At 40.3% G+C, this 24,640-nt stretch overlaps 1 protein-coding gene across 1 annotated transcript in view; it reads left to right on the top strand.

Annotated features, from left to right (window-relative positions):
- ACOXL (acyl-CoA oxidase like) overlaps positions 1–10,345 on the top strand; it is a 307,274-nt gene extending 296,929 nt beyond the window's left edge. The window contains 3 exon segments of the mRNA XM_024743961.1: positions 1,054–1,155; positions 1,261–1,420; positions 10,271–10,345. Coding sequence (XP_024599729.1) covers positions 1,054–1,155 — 102 coding nt within the window. The 3' untranslated portion in view covers positions 1,261–1,420; positions 10,271–10,345.
- The last annotated feature ends 14,295 nt before the right edge of the window (positions 10,346–24,640 follow it).

The following is a 24,640-nucleotide window of genomic DNA, read 5'->3' as shown; positions in this document are numbered from 1 at the left end:
AAAACGTATTGAAACAAAATGCAAATGAGGAATGCTATTTTTATGAAAGTCTAATCAAACCATGCTCAATGGAAAATATCAAGATGATATTATTCAGAATGGGCATTTAGAATATTCTTTCATGGGCTTCCCTGGTGGCGCAGTGGTTGAGAGTCCGCCTGCCGACGTGGGGTACGCGGGTTCATGCCCCGGTCCGGGAAGATCCCACATGCCGCAGAGCGGCTGGGCCCGTGAGCCATGGCCACTGAGCCTGCGCGTCCGGAGCCTGTGCTCCGCAATGCGAGAGGCCACAAAAGTGAGAGGCCCACGTACTGCAAAAAAAAAAAAAAAAAGAATATTCTTTCATGAATCAAGAAAGAAAGCAAACAGAAATATTACATTTATTTTTTAAAATATATTATGAGTGGACTTTGATTCTAAGTAACCTGGGGTGGGGAAGAATTAGATGAGATTGTAGATGAAGCAAGACTGGCTGTGAGTTAATATCTGTTGAACTGGGGGGATGGAGACATGGAAGTTGGTTATACTATTTTTTCTAATTTTATATATGCTTTAAATTTCTCCATAGAGTGGTTTCAAAATATAAAACATATACTGCATGTCCAAAATGTGACCATTTTCAGACTTAGAGAACAAACTTATGGTTACCAGGGGGAAAGCAGGGGGAGGGATAGATTGAGAGTTTGAGATTGACATGTACACCCTACTATATTTAAAATAGATAACCAACAAAGACCTACTGTATAGCACAGAAACCTTGGCTCAATATTTTGTAATAACCTAAATGGGAAAAGAATTTGAAAAAGAACAGAAACTTGTATGGGTATAACTGAATCACTGCTGTACACCTGTAACTAACACATCATTGTTAATCAACTATACTCCAATATAAAATAAAAATTAAAAAAAACAAAATATGACCATTTACAGTAAGTATGTATTAACTTTTATGATCTTATGAAATGTAATATTACTCTATTTCTCATTCGCCTCCTTAGATTCTGCGTTTTCTAACATATTTTTCCATTTCTCTCCTCTTCCCCCACCCCTTAGTTTTGTCTGCTGTATGGAACCGAACTGGTGTTCCAGGAGCGAGCCTGGTATCTAGAACATAAATATTTGACTCCGCTGGCCAGCATGAAGATTAGGCGTTAGGTAAGAATCCCTGGGGTGCAGAAGAAACCCTTCGTGCCTCAGCTGTCGGCTCTTTGCTTTCTTAGGAAACAGTCCTGCCAATCTTTTATCGGTCTCCACTCACAGATTTTTGCGCCTCTGAGACTTCACATACATGGTTTCATTGCCTACTGTGATCGTATTACACTTCAGAGTTTAAGTGACAGGGAAGTGATTCACCGTGTACGAACTTCTCACATGTAAAGGAGAGGAAGAAATCAAAAGTGCTGGCAAAAACAAAAAAGAGGTATGAAGTGATTTTCATTGTCTTACTTCTTACAAAAGCCTATTAACTCATTCTTTATATTTAGAAAAAAGGCCTGGTGGTATTTTTGTCAGTGGTTGCAATGGGAATTCAGTGTGACAGCCACAGAGCACCTGAAAATGAGGATAGAGCCAATGAATCATCACCATATTGCTGCTTTAGAAAAAGACTGTTAAGCAGCATAATCATCTATACAACACATTTTCTGGGTTCCCTCTCTCTTCCAGGCCCCCTGTTAGATGCTGAAACACAGACAGGTATACCCTCAGTCTCTGCATTCAAGGGAGCTCATTATAGCTGGGGACACGAAACTGCCTTCAAATAACACAACAACACGAGGGAGTGGACCTTTCCAATGAACTTGGCCACAAGAATAAGTTCAGAGGACAGAGGTCACTTTGGAATTAATGGCGTTCTTTGCTAGACCTGGAAGAGGGGAAGATTCAAAGTGGAGGCGGTGGTTTAACTGAGGAGGGGGAAATGCAGGTGAGCCTTCAGATGGGGTTGGTGAAGTGAGGAAAATCATAGAAATGGGAGTACTTGGGGCAGACATGTTAAGAAACAGTGAAAAGACCAGTTTGGTTGAAGTCTTAACTGATAGACAAACCTGGAGAAGCCTGCCGGAGCAAAACTGTAATGGGCTGGAAAGAACCTTGAAGAATCTTTTTCCTTCTTAGGAGGCAGCAATTATGACAAAAAGCATGTATAAAAATACTTTAGTTATCTATTGCTATGTAACAAAAAAACGCCAAAACTTAGTGGCTTAAAGCAACAACCATTTCTCATTTCTCATGACTCTGCAGTCTGGACAGGGCTCCACTAGATGGTTCTTCTGCCCCACATGGCGTCCGCTGGGGCTGAGTGCTCAAGATGTCCTAGATGTGTACTAGTCACTGTCCTTGGAAAATGATTTGTAAGATTAATATGAAGGGCAAATTGAAGGTATCTTCTTCCCCTTGCAAGGCGTCTGAAGGGACTCTTAGCTTGAGACCCACCCTAAACCAAATTGAGGTTTTCTGGAAACTCAGAGAGTTCAAATAAGGGCAGCAATATCTTTACCCTCCCCCGGGGTTATAGCTCTTTGGCATCCAGCTTACTGTCTATTAAATTTCTTGCTTAGTGCTGGCCCTGGTTTTCACTATCATCACTCCCTGCTCCACCGCAATCGCCATGAGGCTGTCAAAGTGAAAATTCAGATTTGCTGGAAATGGCAAATGCCTTCATGGCAAACACAATTTTCTTACTTGTTTATTTCTCTTGGTTCCCATTTTCCCTTAATTTTTTGCATTACGGTATTGTCAGATCATTGATGCTTTAAAGGTGTAGAAAAGATAACCTAGCTCTCTAATATCAGAAATAGAAAGTTCCTTCAATATTATCTCACTTGACCTCACAACAACCCTTTGAGTGATGTTCATTATTCTTACACGTGAATGAGGAAACAGATCCAGTGTGACATAGTAACTTGCCCAAAGTAATACAGGTAGCAAAAACCCATATCTCTCTGGCTCTAAATATTTTCAATTATTTGGTTAGAAATCAGCATCAGCCAGTAACAAAAATCACACTCAGTGCCCAGTTGTTGGTTTCTAATATCATTTTCCAAAATAGCAACCAGGGTCCTTGGAGAAATGGCTGATTCTGGCTGGGGCTATGAATATATAAGATGAACCTGGAACATCTTCTAGAGCCAGAAAGTCAGAAAGTGCTCAAAACAGAAATAAAAATAGAAAGACCCACAGTTATGGGGGTATGTCCAAGGGATGTGGGAAGGAACTAACTGAAAGAGCTCCCAGGGGCCAAAGCTGGAACACTTAGAGCAACAAAATAGATAACATCATATTGGATTTTAACCCAAAGTACAAAATAAACACATGGGAATACCCGGGTGGTCCAGTGGTTAGGACTCCACACTTCCACTGCGGGGGGGCGCAGGTTTGATCCCTGGCTGGGGAAATAAGATCCCACATGCGGGATGGCCAAAAAATAAATAAATAAATAAAATTGAACACAAACAAAGAGACAAGTCTTCCTTAAAGAAGAATTCCAGGGCTTCCTTGGTGGTGCAGTGGTTGAGAGTCCGCCTGCTGTTGCAGGGGGCACGGGTTCGTGCCGCGGTCCGGGAGGATCCCACATGCCGTGGAGCGGCTGGGCCCATGAGCCATGGCCACTGGGCCTGCGCGTCCGGAGCCTGTGCTCCACAACGGGAGAGGCCACAACAGAGAGAGGCCCGCGTACCGTAAAAAAAAAAAAAAAAAAGAATTCCAAATGATACATGTAGATACTCCCCCCTTCAGGAAGTGAAACAATTTTCCTTCCCTTGAATGTGAGTTGGACTTAGCGACTTCCTTCTATTTTTAAGAATAGAGAATGGGAAGGGAAAAGAGTTACTTTACAGTGGAGAAATCTGGTAGATCCCATTTAAGCACGTGATTAAGGTTAATATCACCAGTAGTAAGTCATGTTGATGACGTGGACCTCTGATATGATGTAATGAGAAGAGTACTTCCCTCTTCCCCAAAACCCATAGTCCAATCATGAAAAAAACATGTCAGACAAAACCAAATTGAGGGATGGTCCATACAGTACGTGGTACTCCTCAAACTGTCAATCAACGAAAGACAAGGAAGGACTGAGAAACCATCATCAGCCAGAGTCAGCCAAGGAGATGTGAGGGCTGAATGCAGTGTGGTACCTGGATGGAGTCCTGGAACAGAAAAAGGACATTGGTAGAAAAACTGGTGATACCTGAATGAAGTCTATACTTGTTAACATTAATGTACTAATATTTTTAAAATCTTAGTATATTTTACTGTTTTTATCTTCTTTATTTTTTTTTATTGGGGTATAATTGCTTTACAATATTGTGTTAGTTTCTGAAAGTCAGTCAACTATATGTATACATACATCCCCTCTGTTTTGGATTTCCTTCCCATTTAGGTCACCACAGAGCATTAAGTAGAGTTCCCTATGCTATATAGCAGGTTCTCATTAGTTATCTATTTTATACATATTAGTGTATATATGTCAATCCCAATCTCCCAATTCATCCCTCCCCTGCTTTCCCCCCTTGGTGTACATACGTTTGTGCTCTATATCTGTGTCTCTATTTCTGCCTCGCAAGCAGGTTCATCTGTACCATTTTTCTAGATTCCACATATATGCGTTAATATATGATATTTGTTTTTCTCTTTCTGACCTACTTCACTCTGTATGACAGTCTCTGGGTCCATCCGCATCTCTACAAATGACCCAGCTCCATTCCTTTTTATGGCTGAGTAATAGTCCATTGTATATATGTACCACATCTTCTTTATCCATTCATCTGTCAATGGACGTTTAGGTTGCTTCCATGACCTGGCTATTGTAAATAGTGCTGCAAATGAGCCACCTCCTAGAGTAATGAAAATAAAAATAAAAATAAACAGATGGGACCTAATGAAACTTCAAAGCTTTTGCACAGCAAAGGAAACCAGAAACAAGACCAAAAGACAACCCTCAGAATGGGAGAAAATATTTGCAAATGAAGAAACAGACAACGGATTAACCTCCAAAATATACAAACAGCTCATGCAACTCAATATCAGAAAAACAAGCAACCCAATCAAAAAATGGATGGACGACCTAAATAGACATTTCTCCAAAGAAGACATACAGATGGCCAAGAGGCACATGAAAAGATGCTCAACATCACTAATTATTAGAGAAATGCATATCAAAACTACCATAAGGTATCATCTCACACTGGTCAGAATGGCCATCATCAACAAATCTACAAACAATAAATGCTGGAGAGGGTGTGGAGAAAAGGGAACCTTCCTGCACTGTTGGTGGGAATGTAAATTGATACAGCCACTATGGAGAACAGTATGGAGGTCCCTTAAAAAACTAAAAATAGAACTGCCATATGACTCAGCAATCCCATTACTGGGCATATACCCTGAGAAAACCATAATTCAAAAAGACACATGCGCACCTTAATGTACTAATATTGGCTTCTTAGTTCTGACAATGGGCCATAGTTATGTAAGATGTCAACATTAGGGGAAACTGGGTGAAGGGAGTATGGGAACTCTCTGTTGGAACTTTTCTGTAAATCTAAATATATTCTAAGGGAATTCCCTGGCCGTCCAGCAGTTTGGACTTGATGCTTTCACTGCCATGGGCCCAGGTTCGACCTCTGGTTGGGGAACTAAGATCCTGCAAGCCACGTGGGGCTTGGCCAAAATATATATATACATATATGTGTGTGTATATATATATATATATATATATATATTCTAAAATAAAAAGTTTATTTTAAAAAGAAGTCAGCATCAGGGAATAGCAATCAGCCTGGGCTGATTCTAAATAATAAAACTTTTCAGAGTACCCAGGAGTTATGCTGAAGCTCCAGTCTAATGATAATTAATAATGCACATATTTATTCTTTAAAAAAAAATCTCATTGCATTCTCATAAAGATCTTCAAGGTAAGTAAGGCTGATATAATCCCCATGCAGTAAATGAATGAAACTAAGAAACAGAGAAGTTAAACAGCTGCCCAAGATTCCATCCGATCATAGAATCCAGAACTTCTGACCCTAAACAGAGATGGACTAGCAGGCAGCATCACCTGTTTGTAGCCCTACTTGTCCACGTGGGCACCACAGAGCACTTAAAAGCCCTGAGTTCAGAAGCTTCAGAAAGGCCTGCCTGATGTCCCGCAGTGGGTAAGATCCATCCACATACTCCAGAAGTACCCACTGGTCCGACTGATGCTCATGAGAGATGGGAGTTTGGACTGGGTTTTGTCTTCTTTTAAAATGCAAGCCCATCTCCCACACCCTTCCTGGCTGTGATGACTAAGTGCTTTCTTTTGTCTGGAGCTTCAGTACTGACAGAGCTGGTCCACATCCATGATCCTGTGTAATCCCCACAAGCACCCTTTAGTGTGAATCGCTGCTAATCTACTTTAGGGATGGGGAATCTGAGGCTGACTTGCAGCTGATGTACTGAGAGGGAAAGGTCCTTCTGGACTCAGGTTCCCTGCTGTTCTAGTGATCCCAGACCTGAACTGTAGGATGGGGTAGCTCCACCTTTGTGCCCTCATTGTGAGACCTTGGCTCAAAGGCAGTCTCGTGGTGGTGCCTCTAGGGCTTCATCATAACAAGGCCCCCAAGTAAAAGGTCTCTGTGCCCTTTCCATTAAGAACTGTTGCAGGGGTGTGTATAGAACAATTGTATGCTTTGTTCTTGGAAAATTTAGTGTCCAGGAATTATCCCGTTTCAGTCTTCATTGACCTAGACATTTGTTTTGCTTTAGATGGTTATCAGCATTAAGGAGGAACTATTAGCTGAGGCTCATTTTAAGGAGGAAAATCTTTCAAAATAACCTAAGTTACCAATTGCATATCTCCACTAAAACCAACTTCACGTTGCTTAAAATAAGACAAAGCCAAGCGAAAACGTCAGCTTTTTAAAATGATGTATTTTAATGGAAATGAATATTTGGCCCTGAGTCCTCTACCTTATTTTATACCAGTCCTTAAAGTCAACTAAGGTTCTTTTTTAAAATTTTTATTTTTTTATTTATTTTTTATTTTTGGCTGCATTGGGTCTTCATTGCTGCGTGCAGGCTTTCTCTAGTTGCAGTGAGCGGGGGCTACTCTTCGTTGTGGCGCACAGGCTTCTCATGGCGGTGGCTTCTCTTGTTGTGGAGCATGGGCTCTAGTTGCACAGGCTTCAGTAGTTGTGGCACGAGGGCTCAGTAGTTGTGGCTCATGGCCTTAGTTGCTCCACGGCATGTGGGATCTTCCCAGACCAGGGCCCCAACCCGTGTCCCCTGCCTTGGCAGGCGGATTCTCAACCACTGCACCACCAGGGAAGCCCCAAAGTCAACTAAGTTTTAGGGCTGGGACATTTTTCTCATTGGATGTTTGCTCCCTGAATGGGAGCTGCCCGGCTCTGTCAGTGCCCACCGGTATTGGAACAGTGACTCTTGGTGACATACAGAGAAGCAAGTACATGTAGATGTGTGGTCAACTCACACTAGGAAATCCACAGGGGAGGAAGCTCTTCAGTCTATGTGGATCAAGAGAACCACGGACCAGCTGTGGTTGCAGATCAAAAAAGACCCTATTCAGCATGGTGAAAATAATACTTAGCAAAATGTTGAGTCAGGTTCTGTTTCCTGCCCTGAGCCCAAATCATGGAACCATGTGAGAATGCGGGTTTTAAAAGACCTGCAGGGAAGTGAGGGAGGGCTGTGTAACTCAGCATAGCAGCGCAGAGGGCCACTCCTCTCCACCTCCCAGAGGGCATGGGAGGCTGCCTGTAAGAGTAACCGTGTTAAAAACCAGACTCTCGTTCAGGAAGGGAGAAAATAAATACTGATCATGACCATGGCCAAGCAATCACGCCACCTCCACAATATTTGATCACATTATACCCACAGCTGTTACTCCTTCACCCAGATGTTGCCTTGATGTCCGGATTGAGTCGTGACCGGCCAGTTCCTTCCTGAGAGCACTGTTTCTGTTGGAGCAGCAGATGACTGGCACCTTTTCCCATCTGAGTCCTTCTCCCATGCCTCTAGACTGCCCGTTTTCATTTTGGTGTGTTAGGGTGAAGCTCAGATTCACCAGCACCAGCCCAAGTCCTGTTTTGTACCCTCACCAGCAAGTGGACACAGGGGTGGGCCCAGCCCCTAATAGTCTTACTCTGCCCCAGCGAAAGGAATCCTTTTCCTTCCTGAGTGAGAACTGCCGGGAGACCCAGCTGCAGCAGGGAGGCCAGGGGGAGCCTGTTGATGGCAAGTGATCTTGGCTCTTCTGCTGTGTTTGCTTAAGTCTAAAACAACCACTAAGGTTTGGGTTTTAGTCTCAGTTTAGTCACTCAAATAGTTGATTCATTAAAGAGGAAAAACATTCAAGCCTGATGTTGATGGGTCATTCAAGTATTGATAGTTCTGAGACGATGTAGCCACTAACACATTGATTTATTCTTAGGAAATGGGCTTAGAGTAAGAATGTGCAGAAGTGTGGCAGACACTAGACCCCAAAGCCAGGACGCTACGGGGCTTCTTTGAATTTAGAGGGTAGATAACACTTATTTACTATTTTGAATTAAGTGTACAATATAAAGGCAGTCATTGCCCTGTGGCATAAAGACTTGGGTCGAAAGAAACAGAATAGGAAGAAAAACTTGGGGGAGAGTTCCAAGACGGGAGGATGGTGTCGGGATATTAGCCCTTTTTCTCCTCAAATTTTAACTTCTAGAACACGTACCCCATGCTTATACCCACGAGGCTTACAAATGGTGCACGCGCCCTTCACTTCCTACAAATGCTGTGTTGGCTGTCTTCCATGCTGCGTTAAATGTTTCTTTTTAAATGGCCACTCAGATTTCTTATCCTTCTATTTCCCTTTCCCCAAACACCTGGATCAGGGTAGCTTAACAGATGTTCAGATACTGGAATCAAATGCAACACAAACTGAGATTTTAGGCAAAAGATGTTGCAGACATCCATTGGGTTGGGAAAGGGAGGTGGGACTTCTCCGTCCCTTGGCCTCACCTACTCCCTACAGACTCTTTCTTTGCAAGGAATTTAAGAAAAGATCTCTGTTTCCCCAACTCCCATCCTTCCCACCCAGTAAGGTCCATCTGACTTGGCTACACGCAACTGACGAGGTTTTGAGAATGCTTGGCTGTGTCCTCCAGGCTGGTGTGGTGTGTAACCACAAGCACCCATTCCATCGGGGTGCGGAGGGATAGCTCCTAATGATGGATCCTTGGTCTAGAAGCCAGGGGGGTGTCACTGAAATGACATCACAATGAAGTGGTGTTACATGGAATGCAATTGAGTCAAATTTTAAAATCCTCTTTGTTTTGAAAGCACCCCCAGAACTGGCTTTAACTTCCTTTCACTATTGTAGCACCCCTGGTTCACTTCCAGGAGATGGCAGGAAACAAAATATGAGTGTATCCTGGTCCACCTTCTTTTCCAAGAGCCAGAAACCCTCAAACGAGAGAGACAAGGAAAATACCAGTCCCAACAGAGTGCCACTAAGAAAAGGGAAGAACGCTCTTTTCCCTCCCCCCTTCCCTTTACCTCTGGCCCAAGCCTGCTCTTCAGTGGCATAAAATACATTGTTGAACCGATAAATGCAGGCCATTCAACTGAGGTTAAGAAAATACAAGTGAGATGTGTTTCTTCACTTTGGCTAGTAAAATGGACCCTGAGGTCATCACCCCTGCAATCCTGGTTCTGCGTGGCAGCCATCTGGTCGACCCTTGTGCTTTGCTTCACAGTACAGCTTTGTGTATCTGGGAGAGCCAGGCTCATTCCGTTTCATTCATTCAAGGATAACTTGTTATAACCACAGGATAGAGCAACTTGTTTTGCTGAGCTCCAGCCTCTGAGTTTTTCTGCCAACTGTATTATCCTGGGCTCCTTGGGGAGGTACTTGACGTGCTGGGTAATTGGGGTCCTACTCCATAAGTCTTTGAGTTCATCCCCTCACTACGGGATGCACAGTGAGAATTTCCTATCGGTGATATTTGTTCCTAAGAGTAGTTGTGTTACACACCAAAAAAAGACCTTCCAGGAGGTGGAATTCAGCTGAGTCAAACAGAGCAGACCCCAGTCACAGTTAGGACGAGGGGGGTTTTATTATGATTCCGTAATAATAAAATTTAAATGAATTACTGAGCTGGAAACAGAAATGATGCCCAGTACATCCACCTTGGTAGAAATTACTAATCTAGCTAGAAATCAATAATTTTAATAAAATAAAATGTGTTTGTAGTTTTTCTTTTTCTCACGGTAAATTGCCCTTTTCCTTTAATTTTAGAGACTAGATACTGCTGTGTCCTGTCCCACTTCTTCCTTCCTCTGGGGGACTCAAAGAACTTGGTACTTGGTAAACCATACAAAGACAGCTAGTAGGGGTGGCCCCATTTTAAGGGACAGAGAAGGGACAGGACTCACTTGTGAGCACCCATACGTCTATAGAAAACCAAAATTCCTCTGTCTCCTCCTTCCTTGGACAGCTGGTCATTCACATCACAAATTTTGGCCTTGAAGCACCAGGCATTAATTCAGTTCACCAAGTTGGCTACTGCTGAGACAATGCAAGAAAAATTAGCCAGCTCAAGTGTGTGACTTTTGTCAAGCTCTCTTGGAATATAGGTGTCCCATTTCTTAATCTGGGTGATGGCTACGTGTGTGCGTTGACTTTGTGATAATCCAGCAAGCTGTTATATACTTACTTTTTGTATCTCTGCATTATGCTCCATCTAAAAAGAATACAAAGAAAAAAGAGAAAAGAACTCTCTATTGTGTTTACTAAATCCCTTTGTTAAAACCTAACCTGAGAGACATCTGACTACAATTATGGGGGGTTTATTTTTTAATTGAACTTTTTATTTTGAGGGAATAATAAATTCACATACAGCTGTAAGAAATAATACAGAGAGATTTCATGTCCCTTTACCTAGTCTTCCCCAGTGGAATCACTGGCAGAACTATAATACAATATCACACCCAGGATTTTGACATTGATACAGCACAGATACAGAGTGTTTTCTTCACCACAAGAGTTCCTCATGTGGTGCTCTTTTTTTTCTTTTTATTTAGTTTTTAATCTTTTAATTTTTATTTTTGGCTGTGGTGGGTCTTCGTTGCTGTGTGCGGGCTTTCTCTAGTTGCAGCTAGCGGGGGCTACTCTTCGTTGTGGTGCGTGGGCTTCTCATTGAGGTGGCTTCTCTTGTTGCAGAGCAGGGCTCTAGACACGTGGGCTCAGTAGTTGTGGGACATGGGCTCAGTAGTTGTGGCACCTGGGCTCAGTAGTTGTGGCTCACAGGCTCTAGAACTTAGGCTCAGTAGATGTGGTGCATGGGCTTAGTTGCTCCACAGCATGTGGGTTCCTCCCGGACCAGGGCTTGAACCCATGTCCCCTGCACTGGCAGGCAGATTCTTAACCACTGTGCCACCAGGGAAGTCCCAAGATTTTCTTTTCTTTCTTTCTTTTTTTTTTTTTTGCCTGTGGATGTCCAATTTCCTTAACAGCAGTTTCTTGAAAGGTTATCTCTTCTCCATTGAATTGCTTTAACACCTTTGTCTAAAATCAGTTGGGCATATTTGTGTCATTCTATTTCTGCATTCTCCATTTTGATACATGGATCTATGTACCTATTTCTCTGCCAATACCGCATGGTCAGTCTTGATTACGTTAGTTACATAAACTTGAAATGTGGTAGGTTGATTCCTCCCACTTTATTCTTTTTCAAAATTGTTTTAGCTATTCGAATTCTTTTCCTTTCCATGTAAATATTAGAAAAATCTTGTCTATATCTACAAAAAATATTTCTAGGATTTTGATAGGAATTATTTAACCTGTATATTGCTTTTTGGAGGAATGAGATCAATACTACACTGAATCTTCTAATCTATGAATATGGCATGTCTCTCCATTTATATAGATCTCTTCTGATTTCTTTCATCAGCATATTGTAGTTTTCAGCATACAAGACCTGTACACGTTTTGTTAGACTTACACCTAATTATTTCCTTTTTTTGAGTGATTGTAAATGGTATTGCATATTTGATTTCAAGTGTCCACATGTCCATTGCTAGTATATGGAAATACAATTGATTCTTCATATGTTGATTTTATATTCTACAACCTTGCTGAACTTACATATTAATTCTAGGAGTTCTTGTAGATTCCTGGAGTATTCTGTACAGACAAACATGTCATCTGAAAATAATGACATGGTTTCATTGGATATAGGATTCTGGGTTGAGAGTTCTTTTTTTCAGCACCTGAAAGCATTTCTGGCCTTCATAGTTTCTAATGAGAATCTGTTGTCATTAAAATCATTTTTCCCTTATGAATAAATCATCATTTTTCTCTCTCTGTTTTCAAGGATTTTTTTCTTTAGTTTTCAGAAGTTTGACGATGATGTGCCTTGATGTGTATTTCTTTGAATATACCCTGGCTGAGTTTCAGTCAACTTTTTGAATTTGTTGGTTTATGTCTTTTGCCAAAATGGGGAGTTCCCAGTCATTTCATTATGTACTTTTCAGCCCTGCCCTCTTTCTTTTCTCTTCTTTTCTCACAAGAACTCTCAGGACATTTAAGTTAGATCTTTTGTTATAACCACACAGGACCCTTAGCCTCTGTTCTTTTTTTTTTTTTTTTCAGTCTATTTTCTCTCCATTGTTCAGATTTAGTAACTTCTATCATTCTATCTTCCAGTTCACTAATGTTTTCCGCTGTCTCCTCCATTCTGGTGTTGAGACTATCCACTGAATTTTTATTTTGGTCATTGCATTTCCTTTCCATTTTTAAATTGAAGTATAGTTGATTTGCAATATTATATTAGTTTCAGGTGTATGACACAGTGATTCAATATCTTTATAGATGATACTCCATTTAAAGTTATTATAAAAGAATGGCTATATTTCCCTGTGCTGTACACTATATCCTGATGCTTATTTTTTATACATAGTAGTTTGTGTCTCTTAATCACATACCACTAACTCTCCCCTACCTCCTTCCCACTCCCCATTGGTAAACACTAGTTCTTCTCTATATCTGTGAGTCTGTTTTTGTTTTGTTATATACATTCATTCTATTTTTTAGATTCCACACGTAAGTGATAATATAGAGTATTTGTCTTTCTCTGTCTTGCATTTATTTCACTGAGCATAATACTCTCTCGATCTATCCAGGTTGTTGCAAATGACAGATTTTCATTCTTTTTATGGCTGAGTAGTATTCCATTATGTATATATACCACTTCTTCTTTATCCATTCACCTGTTGATGGACACTTAGGTTACTTCCATATCTTGGCTATTGTAAATAATGAACATTGAGGTGCATGAATCTTTTCAAATTAGTGTTTTCATTTTCTTCAGATATATACCCAGCAGTGGGATTGCTGGATCATATGATAGTTCTATTTTTAGTTTTTTGAGGAACCTCTGTACTGTTTTCCATAGTGACTGCACCAATTCACAATTCTACCAACAGCATACTAGGTTTCCCTTTTCTTCACATCCTCGTCTACGTTTGTTATTCGTAGACTTTTTGATGATAGCCATTTTAACAGGTGTGAGGTGCTATCTCGTTATGGTTTTGATTTGCATTTCTCTGATGACTAGTGGTGTTGCGCATATGTTCATGTGCCTGTTGACCACCTGTATATCTTCTTTGCAAAATGTCTATTCAGGTCTTCTGTCCATTTTTAAATTAGTTTCTTTGTTTTTCTTGATATTGAGCTGTGTGAGCTTTTATATATGTTGAATATTAACCCCTTGTCCATCATATTATTTGCAAATATTTTCTCCCATTCAGTAGGTTGCCTTTTCATTTTGTTGATGGTTTCCTTTACTGTGCAAAACTCTTAAGTTTAATTAGGTCCCATTTGCTTATTTTTGCTATTATTTCTTTTGCCTTAGGAGACAGATCCAAAAAAATATTACTATGATTTATGTCAAAGAGTATTCTGCCTCTATTCTCTTCTAGAAGTTTTGTGGTTTCAGGTCTTACATTTAGGTCTTTAATTCATTTGAGTTTATTTTTGTATATGGTATGAGGATATGCTCTAATCTCATTCTTTTACATGTAGCTGTCCAGTTTTCTCAGCACTGCTTTTTTTTTTGATTGTCAACTTTCATTTTTTTAATTAAATTTACATTCACTCAAGATTATGAGGTAATTCTGGAAGTTGCTGAGAAAAATATTAACAACACATTAAAAAAAATTGAAAGAGCTTTGTCTCTGTCTAGGGCATTCCTAGGTGTATAAATAATTTGTATTTGAATGTATCTTTTTTTTTTTAACATCTTTATTGGAGTATAATTGCTCTATAACGGTGTGTCAGTTTCTGCTCCACAACAAAGTGAATCAGCCACACACACACATATGTTCCCATATCTCTTCCCTCTCCCGTCTCCCTCCCTCCCACCCTCCCCATCCCACCCCTCCAGGTGGTCACAAACCACTGAGCTGATCTCCCTGTGCTATGCGGCTGCCCGCCACTAGCTATCTATTCCATGTTTGGTAGTGTATACATGTCCATGCCACCCTCCCACTCTGTCACAACCCACTCTTCCCCTTCCCCACATCCCCAAGTCCACTCTCCAGTAGGTCTGCATCTTCATTCCTGTCTTACCCCCAGGTTCTTCATTGAAGACCTAAATAGACATTTCTCCAAAGAAGATATACAGATTGCCAACAAACACATGAAAGAATGCTCAACATCACGAATCGTTAGAGAAATGCAAATCAAAACTACAATGAGATATCATCTCACACTGGTCAAAATGGCCATCATCAAAAAATCTAGAAACAATAAATGCTGGAGAGGGTGTGGAGAAAAGGGAACACTCTTGCACTGCTGGTGGGAATGTAAATTGATACAGCCACTATGGAGCGCAGTAAGGAGGTTTCTTTAAAAACTACAAATAGAACTACCATACGACCCAGCAATCCCACTACTGGGCATATACCCTGAGAAAACCATAATTCAAAAAGAGTCATGTACCAAAATGTTCATTGCAGCTCTATTTACAATAGGCAGGACATGGAAGCAACCTAAGTGTCCATCATCAGATGAATGGATAAAGAAGATGTGGCACATATATACGATGGAATATTACCCAGCCATAAAAGACACCGCTTATTGAAGAGACTTGTCTTTTCTCCATTGTATATTCTTACCTTCTTTGTCATGGATTAATTGATGTATAAATAAACCCATAAATGTATGGGTTTATTTCTGGGCTCTCTATTCTGTTCATTGATCTGTCTGCTTTGTGCCAGTGCCATGCTTTTTTGATTACTGTAGTTTCATAGTACAGTCTGAAGTCAGGGAGCATGATACCTTCAGCTCCGTGTTGTTTTTCTTTTTTCCTCAAGATTGCTTTGGCAATTTGATCTGTCTGCTTTGTGCCAGTGCCATGCTTTTTTGATTACTGTAGTTTCATAGTACAGTCTGAAGTCAGGGAGCATGATACCTTCAGCTCTGTGTTGTTTTTCTTTTTTCCTCAAGATTGCTTTGGGCTCTTTTGTGGTCTGATATAAATTTTAGGATTATTTATTCTAGTTTAGTGAAAAATGTCATAATTATTTTGATAAGGATTGAATTAAATCCGTAATTGCTTTGGGTAGTATGAAAATTTTACAATATTAATTCTCCTAATCCAAGAACTCAGATATCTTTCCATTTCTTTTTATCATTTTCAAATTCCGTCATCAATGTTCTATAGTTTTCAGAGTATACATATTTTACCTTCTTAACCTTAAGTTTATTCTCAGGTATTTTATTCTTTTTTATGTGATTGTAAATGGGATTGTTTCTTTAATTTCTCTTCTGTTAGTTCCTTATCAGTGTATAGAAAATCAACAGATTTCTGTATATTCATCTTGTATCCTGCAACTTTGCTGAATTCGTTTATTAGTTCTAATAGTTTTCTAGTGGAGACTTTAAGGTTTTCTATGTATAGTATCATGTCAGCCTCAAATAGAGTTTTACTTCTTCCCTTCCAGCTTGGATGCCTTTATTTCTCTTTTTGTCTGATTGCTGTGACTAGTATTTCTAATACTATGTTAAATAGAAGTGGAAGGAGTGGACATTCTTGTCTTGTTCCTGATTTTAGAGGAAAAGCTGAAAGCTTTTCACTGTTGAGTATGATGTTAGCTGTGCGTCTGTCAAAAATGGCCTTTATTATGTTGAGATGTATTCCCTCTATACCAACTTTGATGAGAGTTTTTATCATGAATGGATGTTGAATTTTGTCAAATGCTTTTTCTGCATCTATTGAAGATTTTTTCCCTTCCTTTTGTTAATGTGGTGTTTCACATTAATTGATATGCGGGTATTACACCATCCTTGTATCCCTGGAATAAATCCCACTTGATCGTAGTGTAGTATCCTTTTTACATATTGTTGAATTTGATTCACTAATACTTTGTTGAGGGTTTTTGCATCTATATTTATGATAGATATTGACCTGTAATTTTTTTTGTAGTGTCTATCTGGTTTTGATATCAGTGTAATGGTGGCCTCATAGAATGAATTTGGGTGTGTTCCATCCTTTTCAATTTTTTGTAATGGTTTGAGGATAGGTATTAGCTCTTCTTTATATGTTTATTAGAATTCCCCTGTGAAGCCACGTGGTCCTGGACTTTTGTGTGCTGGGAGTTTTTTTTTTTTTTTAAATAAATTTATTTATTTATTATTTATTTATTTTAGGCTGCCTTGGGTCTTCGTTGCTGCATACGGGCTTTCTCTAGTTGCGGTGAGCAGGGGCTACTCCTCGTTACAGTGCGTGGGCCTCTCATTGCGGTGGCCTGTCTTGTTGCAGAGCATGGGCTCTAGGCACACAGGCTTCAGTAGTTGTGGCACGTGGGCTCAGTAGTTGTGGCTCGTGAGCTCCAGAGCCCAGGCCTCAGTAGTTGTGGCCCACGGGCTTAGCTGCTCCATGGCATGTGCGATCTTCCCAGACCGGGGATTGAACCTGAGTCCCCTGCATTGGCCGGTGGATTATTTAACCACTGCGCCACCAGGAAAGCCACCCCCCCTTTTGTTAAAATTACAAATTCAACTTCCATACTAGTGATTGGTCTGTTCAAATTGTCTATTTCTTCCTGATTCAGTCTTGCAAGCTTGTATGTTTCTAGAAATTTGGCCATTTCTTCTAGGTTGTCCAATTCGTTGGCATATAACTGTTTGTAGCATTCTCATGATTTTTTGTATGTCTGTGGTATCAGTTTTTATTTTCTTTCATGTCTTATTTTGTTTATTTGGGTTCTCTCTCTTTTCTTCTTGATGAGCTTGGCTAAAGGTTTATCAATATTGTTTATCTTTTCAAAGAACCAGTTCTTGGTTTCATTGATCTTTTCTGTTGTTTTTTGTCTCTATTTTATTTATTTTCTCTCCAGTCTTTATATCTTTATTATTTCCCTCCTTCTGCTGCCTTTGGGCTTTGTTTGTTCTTCTTTTTCTACTTCTTTGCTGAGAGTTTCTATTTTTTTCATTTGTTTAAAACACGGTCATAATTACTTATTGAGGCATTTTTATGGTGGCTGCTTTAAAAATCTTTGTCCAGTAATTCTAACATTTCTGTAATTTCAGTGTTGGCATCTATTGCTTGTCTTTTTCATTCAGTTTGACTTCTGATTGAGGTTTGGACATTTGGGGTGTTATGTAATGAGACTTTGGATCTTGGTTACATCTTCTGTTTTAGCTAGATTCCTCTGACAGTGCTCCAGTGGCAGAAAAGGCACACCACCTCATTACTGCCTTATAGGGATAGAAGCCCATATTCTCCATTCAGCCTCTGCTGATATCCAAGGTTGGCGGGGGCGGGGTGTCTGTCCTTGTTACTGCTGGGTGGGGGCAGAAGTTTCAGTTATCAGCTTGGTGGGGAGGGGTAGGAGAGCCTCATTGCTCTCCCCACATGGCTTGCAATGACACTGACAGTGTCTTTGCTAACACCGTGGGATGGTTAAGTCGACTCTCACTAGGCCTCCTCTGACAGCATTCTGTCGAGGAGAAGAAGGGGTACCTTGCTACTTCCAGGTGGAGGTGGAAGTCCAGGCTCCCCATGTGGTCTCCATTGTCACCATGGGGGGTGAACCTCATTACAGTCTATGAGGGTGGAAGACAAAGAAGCCCACTCAGCCTTGAGAGACATGGGTAGTGGGGGACACAGTTTTTCTATGGTGTTTGGCTGGAGTAGATCTGTTATTGTCTAAAAGTTTTCTGTCTTTCCTGGCCCTTTGGGAGAAAGAGCAGGCTTTTTTTTGAGATTTTTGTCTGCATCTGTTGATGTTCCTGGGTTGCTAGTTTCTTTGGCTCTGAATGTGGGATGTATGAGGTCAAAAGAAAACCCAGGGAATTCACCACTGTGTTGTTCCTGAGGTCCCAAAGTCCCTAGACAGTTGGTCTTCTCTTCACCTTTCAGAGTCTCCCTATCTTTGTTTTATATTTAATGTTCAGGGTTTTTAGTTGTGCTTAGTTGGAGAGTAGGGAAAAGTACATCCATCCTCCAGATGTGAGCTTTGACTATGATTTCTTTTTATAAATTTATTTATTTATTTGTTTTCGGCTGTGTTGGGTCTTCATTCCTGCGAGCGGGCTTTCTCAAGTTGTGGTGAGTGGGGGCTACTCTTTGTTGCGATGCACAGGCTTCTTACTGTGGTGGCTTATCTTGATGTGGAGCACAGGCTGTAGGTGCGGGGGCTTCAGTAGTTGTGGCACATGGGCTCAGTAGTTGTGGCTTGCTGGCTGTAGAGTGCATGCTCAGTAGTTATGGCACACGGACATAGTTGCTCCGTGGCTTTTTGGATCTTCCTGGACCAGGGCTCAAACCAAAGTCCCCTGCATTGGCAAGCAGATTTTTAACCACTGAACCACCAGGGAAGTCCCTGACTATGATTTCTGAGAAGAGGAAATGATATCTTGGTAGGATGCTTTCTGGAGAGTTTTGTGAGTTCATCTGATCCCAGATCAGTAGTCTCCCTGGACCTTCCAGTTGTTGTGCCATCTAAAAGTCTGCCTGCAACTATTTCATCCAATGGCAATACTTGACTTTATTTGGAGGATCCTTTACAGTCCTTGCTGGCCTGAGAACCTGATTTACTGATTCCTCATTCCCATAGGCCCAAGCAGGAAATATTGGGACCTTTCTATGGCAAAATGTGGGAAACAAAATATGTTGAGTTTTCCATAATGAAAAATAATTTTTCATTTAAAAATTAAATTATTATGATCATCCTACTTTTTAGGTGCTGAAAGTTATCATTTAAATAAAAAATAATGGTAAGTAGTGCTTTTGCTTTGTTATCCTTACTTGACTAAAAAAAAAAAATGTTGGGACTCCAGGAGGGCTCACAGCAAGAAGTACTTTCCAGAATGTCTGCTGCCAGTGTCCTTGTCCCCATGATGAGCCAGCGCTGCCCCCTGCCTCTGCAGGAGACCCTCCAACACTAGCAGCTGTGTGGCTGACAGGGTCTTGGTGCTCCGGCTGGGTGTCAGGCCTGAGCCTCTGAGTTAGGAGAGCTGACTTCAGAACATTGGACCACCAGAGACCTCCCGGCCCCATGTAACATCAATTGGCAAGATCTCCATCTCAACGCTAAGACCCAGTTCCACCCAACAGCCAGCAAGCTCCAATGCTGGATGCCCCATGCCAAACAACTAGCAAGACAGGAACACAAACCAACCCATTAGCAGAAAGGCTGCCTAAAATCATAGTAACTTCACAGGCTCCCCAAAACACACCACCGGACGCAGCCCTGCCCACCAGAAACACAAGATCCAGCCCCACCCACCAGAACACAGGCACCAGTCCCCTCCACCAGGAAGCCTACACAAGCCACTGAACCAACCTCACCCACTGGGGGCAGACACCAAAAACAACAGGAACTACGAACTTGCAGCCTGCGAAAAGGAGACCCCAAACACAGTAAGTTAAGCAAAATGAGAAGAGAGAGAAATATGCAGGCGATGAAAGAGCAAGGTAAAAACCCACCAGGCCAAAGAAATGAAGAGGACATAGGCAGTCTACCTGAAAGAGAATTCAGGGTAGTGATAATAAAGATGATCCAAAATCTTGGAAACAGAATGGAGAAAATACAAGAAACATTTAACAAGGACCTCGAAGAACTAGAGAGCAAACAAACCGATGACCAACACAATAAATGAAATTAAAAATTTTCGGGACTTCCCTGGTGGTGCAGTGGTTAATAATCCGCCTGCCAATGCAGGGGACATGGGTTCGAGCCCTGGTCCAGGAAGATCCCACAGGCCACCAAGCAACTAAGCCCATGCTCCAGAGCTACTGAGCCTGCGTGCTGCAACTACTGAAGTACACAAACCTAGAGCCCATGCTGGGCAACAAGAGAAGCCACCACAATGAGAAGCCCGCGCACCTCAACAAAGAGTAGCCCCTGCTAGCTGCAACTAGAGAAAGCCCACACGCAGCAGCAAAGACCCAATGCGGCCAAAAATCACAAGCACTGAAATTGAAACTGTGATTAAAAGTCTTCCAACAAATAAAAACCCAGGACCAGATGGCTTCACAGGCGAATTCTATCAAACATTTAGAGAAGAGCTAACGCCTATCCTTCTCAAACTCTTCCAAAATACAGCAGAGGGAGAAGCATTCCCAAACTCATTCTGTGAGGCCACCATCACCCTGATACCAAAACCAGACAAAGATGTCACAAAAAAAGAAAACTACAGACCAATATCACTGATGAACATAGATACAAAAATCTTCAACAAAATACTAGCAAACAGACTCCAACAGCACATTAAAATGATCATACACTATGATCAAGTGGCATTTATCTCAGGAATGCAAGGATTCGTCAATATATGCAAATCAATCAATGTGATACACCATATTAACAAACTGAAGGATAAAAACCATAGGATCATCTCAATAGATGCAGAAAAAGCTTTTGACATATTTCAACACCTATTTATGATAAAAACTTTCCAGAAAGTAGACGTAGAGGGAACTTGCCTCAACATGATAAAGGCCATATATGACAAACCCACAGCCGACACCATTCTCAATAGTGAAAAACTGAAACCATTTCCTCTAAAATCAGGAACAAAACAAGGATGCCCCTTCTCACCACTGTTATTCAACATAGTTTTGGAAGTTTTAGCTGCAGCAATCAGAGAAGAAAAAGAAATAAATGGAATCCAACTCAGAAAAAAAGAAGTAAAGCTGTCACTGTTTGCAGATGACATGATACTATACATAGAGTATCTCAAAGATGCTACCAGCAAACTACATTGTGAAAATGACTCTACTACCCAAAGCAATCTACAGATTCAATGCAATCCCTACCAATCTACCAATGGCATTTTTCACAGAACTAAAACAAAAAATTTCACAATTTGTATGGAAAGACCCCGAGTAGCCAAAGCAATCTTGAGAAAGGAAAGTGGAGCTGGAGCAGTTAGGCTCCCTGACTTCAGACTATACTACAAAGCTACAGTAATCAAGACAGTATGGTACTGGCACAAAAACAGAAAGATAGATCGATGGAACAGGGTAGAAAGCCCAGAGATAAACCTACACACATCTGGTCATCTTATCTTTGATAAAGGAGGCAAGAATATACAATGGAGAAGAGACCGCCTCTTCAATAAGTGGTGCTTGGAAAACTGGACAGCTACATGTAAAAGAATGAAATTAGAACACTCCCTAACACCATACACAAAAATAAACTCAAAATGGATTAAAGGCCTAAATGTAAGGCCAGACACTATCAAACTCTTAGCGGGAAACATAGGAAGAACACTCTATGACATAAATCACAGCAAGATCCTTTTTGACCCACCTCCTAGAGAAATGGAAATAAAAACAAAAATAACCAAATGGGGCCTAATGAAACTTAAAAGCTTTTGCACAGCAAAGGAAACCATAAACAAGACTAAAAGATGATGTGCAGAATGGGAGAAAACATTTGCAAACCAAGCACTGACAAAGGCTCAATCTCCAAAATATACAAGTAGCTCATGCAGCTCAATATCAAAAAAAACAAACAACCCAATCCAAAAATGGGCAGAAGATCTAAATAGATATTTCTGCAAAGAAGATATACAGATTGCCATCAAGCACATGAAAGGATGCGCAACACCACTAATCATTAGAGAAATGGAAATCCAAACTAGAATGTGGTATCACCTCACACCAGTCAGGATGGCCATCATCAAAAAATCTAGAAACAATAAATGATGGAGAGGGTGTGGAGAAAAGGGAACCCTCTTGCACTGTTGGTGGGAATGTAAATTGATACAGGCACTATGGAGAATGGTATGGAAGTTCCTTAGAAAACTAAAAATAGAACTACCATATAACCTAGCAATCCCACTACTGGGCATATACCATGGAAAATCATAATTCAAAAAGAGTCATGTACCACAATGTTCATTGCAGCTCTATTTACAATAGGCAGGACATGGAAGCAACCTAAGTGTCCATCAACAGGTGAATGGATAAAGAAGATGTGGCACATATATACAATGGAATACTACTCCGCCATAAAAAGAAATGAAATTGAGTTATTTGTAGTGAGGTGGATGGACCTAGAGTCTGTCATACAGAGTGAAGTAAGTCAGAAAGAGAAACACAAATACCATATGCTAACACATATATATGGAATCTAAAGAAAAAAAAAGTCCTGAAGAACCTAGGTGCAGGACAGGAATAAAGACACAGGCGTAGAGAATGGACTTAAGGACATGGGGAGGGAGAAGGGTAAGGTGGGATGGAGTGAGAGAGTAGCATTGACATACATACACTACCAAATGTAAAATAGATAGCTAGTGGGAAGAAGCTGCATCACACGGGGAAATCAGGCTCGGTGCTTTGTGACCACCTAGAAGGGTGGGATAGGGAGGGTGGGAGAGAGATGCAAGAGGGAGGGGATATGGGGATACATGTATACATATAGCTGATTCACTTTGTTATACAGCAGAAACTAACACAACATTGTAAAGAAATTATACTCCAATAAAGATGTTTAAAAAAATGTTGGCAATCACCAAATTGCTTTTCTTTCTTTCTTTTTCTCTTAATTAAAAAAAAATGAGATCTATTTTATATACATTGAAATGCACAAATTGTAATGGTACCGTTCAGTGAGTTTTGACAGATGAAATGGTAGATTGCATAGTGCACACGCCATCCATCATCTAAGAAATTCCTCTCAGCCCTTTTTCTGTTAATACCTTCCCTTCACTCCCAAGGTTCTGTCTTTGTCACCACTGCTCAGTTTGTTTGCTCTGGAGTTTCATAGGAATGGAAGTAGATAGACTGGATCTTCTGATCAGCCTGATGTTTATGAGATGTTGAATAATTCATTCCTTCCTTTTTTTTTCTGAGTAATAGTTCATTGTATGTATCTCTGCCAAACTCTCCCAACTCCCTCTCCCTCTCAAATGCTGATTTCTCTAGGACTCTGCTATGAGTCCAGTTCTTGCAGGCTGACTTCAGAAATTGGCCTTTTTACCTCCAGCTGACCTCAACTGCATCATTCCACAGTTATTAAGGTACAATGTCCTGCCTGTACGCACCTGCGGGAAGAAAAAATTACTAAAGATTTAAGATCTTTTAATTTTTTTCTGCATTAAATGAGTTTGATTGTGTTTAAAAAAATGTTTATTCTATTGTTGATGGACATTTAGGATGTTGTGGATTTGGTGTTATTATGAATAAGATTGTCAGGATCATTTTTGTTCATTTTTTTTGCACGTATATTTTCATTTCTTTTGGAAATACTTAAAAATGGTATTAATGGATGTTATAGTAGGCATTTATTTAACTGTCTAAAAAACTACTGTAAACAGTTCTCCAAAAGTTGTTATACCATTTACAACTTTACTAGCAGTGTATAAGAGTTCTGTTGTTCCACACCCTCACTGACATTTTGATGTTGTCAACCTTTTTAATTTAGGTATTCCAGTGGGTACGTAGTAATATCTCATTGTGTATTCATTTTCATTTTCCTGATATTTAATGGTTTGGGGCACTCTTTTGAGTGCTTCCTTGTTTTTCATGTGTCTTTTGTCAAGTGTCTGTTTAAATCTTTTGCCCATTTTAAACTGTGTGCTGTTGTTATTGTTTTTAAAAACACCAAGTTGTAAGGGTTTGTCATACATTCTAAATACAGGTGCTTGGATTTTTCCCAGTCTGTAGCCTATTTATTCATTTTCTTAACAGTATCTTTTGAGAAGATGAAGTTTTAAAATTTGATGAAATAATATTTTTAACTTAAAATATTAGCTTACAAATTTCCTGGGAAATAAAAGGGGCAAATATGATTTTGATTGTGATTGCATTAAATCTACATATCAGTTTGGGGAGAATTGATATTTCAACAATTCATGAACATGGTATATCTCTCCATTTTATTTAATTCCCTCCAACAATATTTTGTAATTTTCAGTAATAGAATCCTTGAACATATTTCATTAAATTTCAAAATTTTTTAAATGTGTTTTAAAGATCTTGCCAATGGTATATTTAAATTTTTCATTTTCTACATGTATGTTACATATATGTTCCATATTTAGTACACACACAATGAATTTCTGTACGTTGACTTGTACAATAAGCTCACTAAAATCACTTAATAGTTCAAGTAGTTTGTAGATTCCCTGAGATTTTCTAAGTACTCAGTA

The sequence above is a fragment of the Neophocaena asiaeorientalis genome, unplaced genomic scaffold (genome assembly GCF_003031525.2).
Source record: "Neophocaena asiaeorientalis asiaeorientalis breed wild unplaced genomic scaffold, Neophocaena_asiaeorientalis_V1.1 scaffold114, whole genome shotgun sequence".
In the NCBI taxonomy this organism is placed as follows: domain Eukaryota; kingdom Metazoa; phylum Chordata; class Mammalia; order Artiodactyla; family Phocoenidae; genus Neophocaena; species Neophocaena asiaeorientalis.
This window is presented reverse-complemented; position numbering and strand designations above follow the sequence as displayed.